The sequence below is a fragment of the Episyrphus balteatus genome, chromosome 4, assembly GCF_945859705.1.
Source record: "Episyrphus balteatus chromosome 4, idEpiBalt1.1, whole genome shotgun sequence".
Taxonomy (NCBI): domain Eukaryota; kingdom Metazoa; phylum Arthropoda; class Insecta; order Diptera; family Syrphidae; genus Episyrphus; species Episyrphus balteatus.
In genome coordinates, this window is record NC_079137.1 from 40,910,390 (window position 1) to 40,912,979 (window position 2,590).

At 28.7% G+C, this 2,590-nt stretch overlaps 1 protein-coding gene across 1 annotated transcript; it reads left to right on the forward strand.

Annotated features, from left to right (window-relative positions):
* Nucleotides 1-1,711: 1,711 nt before the first annotated feature.
* On the forward strand, nt 1,712-2,244 carry LOC129920220 (general odorant-binding protein 56h-like). The gene is made up of 2 exons (XM_056001472.1): nt 1,712-1,822; nt 1,895-2,244. Exons 1-2 carry the CDS (start codon nt 1,772-1,774, stop codon nt 2,231-2,233), a joined length of 390 nt encoding a protein of 129 aa, XP_055857447.1. The 5' UTR covers nt 1,712-1,771; the 3' UTR covers nt 2,234-2,244.
* The last annotated feature ends 346 nt before the right edge of the window (nt 2,245-2,590 follow it).

The following is a 2,590-nucleotide window of genomic DNA, read 5'->3' on the forward strand; positions in this document are numbered from 1 at the left end:
AGAGGTCGGTGTCGTTTTTATTTCATAGCTCCATTTTTACTCATTTAAACCGAAAATGTCCAAGGACAGACTTATTCACAATGAAATTATGTAAAAAAATATATACAAATGAATTCCGTGAGTTAGTTGAATTCAATTTTATAGTCAGTCAAAGTCCGGGTTCTTCTAGCAAGGTTAGGACAGTATGAAATTTTTTCAAATATCTGAAGAACTTTTGATTTGTTTGGGAAAAAATTTGGAAAAAGTGCTAATTTTTTGAATAGGTAGGTACATTTAAGTTGTTTCTTGACAAAAAAAATTAAAAATTGCATATTATCAAAGGATCTCTACTTTATTTCATTAGTACAAAGTTTGGACGTACCGGCTACATACATAAAATGCCCCTAGATTTAGTAGAAAAAAATTAAATCGTCAATTTTTTAACTTTTTTTTCTTTGATTTTAGGTTAGAATTTCAGTGTCATCTTAACATGACAGAAAATTTAATTTGCTATGAAAAGTGTCTTTGAACCATTTCAAAGTTAGGCTTGGTTTTCGAGTTAAATAAAAAAAACTGAAAACCGACCAGTGTTGCCGTTTTCTCAGAAATGCACCAATGGATTTAGTAGCACTTTTGGCTATAGTATTCTTTTATACCAAGGAATCAAAATCAGCAATAAAAACTCTTGAACGAATTTGTTCTAGTTTTGCTCTGGAGCTCCGGTCTATTAAATAGACTATTATGCTTTTATTGAAAAATCAATTTTTTAGAAAGGAGTCCTGTGAATTTCCTCTTTTTTGAAAAATATTTGAAAATTTGTATAGGTACATACATAAAAATAATGTAATAAAAAAAAAAGATTAATTTTTTTTCAAACATTCTTAATTATGAATACTAAATTTAGAGGTCTTCATTTACCTAGAAGTGAAAACCATTAAAACCATGTAATTTGAATACCAAAAAAAAATTTTAATTAATATTTTTGTATATTCCTTAGGAATATTGCCACTGAGGACAACAGGGGCCTATTTCTCGTGGAGCTACATCAACCACTTTAAACTTCAATATCTCCGTCCCATCAGACCTCACGGTTGAAGTTTTAGTATTTTTGAATTACTCCCACCACAAACAATATTTCGATGTAGTAAATGTAGCTGATGTAGTTGATGTAACTTGTCGAGAAGTTTGAAAATGAATTTAGGTAAAGCTGTTTTACAATATACCTACATAAATAAAAGGAAAGGAAACGATACTTTTATCAATTTATGACAAGTTTTTTAACAAAGTAATTACGAAACAAATTTAGAGAAAACACAACAAAAATGCATACATTCTTGGAATTTAAGTTTAAATATTGCTTCTAAAATTACAATATATGATAGTAATTGCAATTAAAACATTATTTGACTCCAATGAGAACATAGTCCGATTAAAATCAAATAACAATTATACGAGCAGTTAGGTACAGATAACAAGTTATATTTTTTTTACAAAAAATTGTCCCTTAATTAATCAATCAATTTAGCTTCTAACTTTGCTCAATTAATTACAAAAAAAAAAAAAAACAATAATTGCTAATTCATTACTTAAAATCAGTGAAAGTGTTTAAATATTAAAATATTACTGTTGAAAAAGTTATCTTATAATCAACCGAAATTATCCACTTAAAATGATATTATTTTTATGTTTGAATATGAACAAAACATTATCGAAAAAATTATGGTATAAATATCAGTGACAGATTCATTTGATATATCATTTGACGAGTGTCTATTAAATCATCCAATTCAACATGCAATATTTCACGGTTGTAATCCTTGTTTCTATCTGTGGTTCAGCTTTAGTAAGAATATTAAAATATTTATTCCATTAATTGTTCGTAAGTCCGCATTAAAATAAATATTTTTTTTTTTAGTGTACACAGGCCGAATGGGATGAAAACAAAAAATATTGTTCTGAAAAACTTAACGTTAACCTTGATGAAACAAGAGATGCAGTTCGTGGAAGAACTAAGGAAGCCGATGTGACTAAAGACATCAAGTGTTACTTCTTGTGTATGGGTGAAAGACAAAAAATAATTAAAGATGGCGTTTTCCAGCCACAAGTTTTCAAAGAAATTCTATCAGCTGTTGATGATAAGGTTTTGCTAACGAAAGCAACAGAAGAATGTAGTAAAAAGGGCACAGATGATTGTGACACTGGTTTCAAGGTAGCAACTTGCATTTCAAGAAATGATTTAAGGAAATATATGTAAAATTTATTGTAAATATAAAATCAGTTTTGAAAATGCATAATATATTTCGTTTTTACGCTGCTCTTTTGAAAATTTTCGAAATTGTTATTGAAAAAAAAAATAAAACGCCTTTTTTTGTGAAACAAATTTTACTATAGAAACGAAATAAATAAAAATCTTTCTTCTTCTCCATTATCGACGATAGTCATGATCTCGGATGGGGTCACAACTCTCCCACTCTACTTCTTCACACTACGGCTCCGCATTTGGGGTTCGCCGGGAAAGAAAATAAATAAAAAGAAATAAATAAAACATGTGTTTGGGTACATTTCCTCAATTGGAAGAGCGGTCATTTGGAACAAAAATAGGCCATTTTAA

Coding starts and splice junctions, on each gene's coding strand:
- LOC129920220 (XM_056001472.1), top strand. CDS start 1,772: ATGCAATATTTCACGGTTGTAATCCTTGTTTCTATCTGTGGTTCAGCT. Junction 1,823..1,894: donor CTATCTGTGGTTCAGCTTTA/GTAAGAATATTA, acceptor TTTTTTTTTTAG/TGTACACAGGCCGAATGGGA.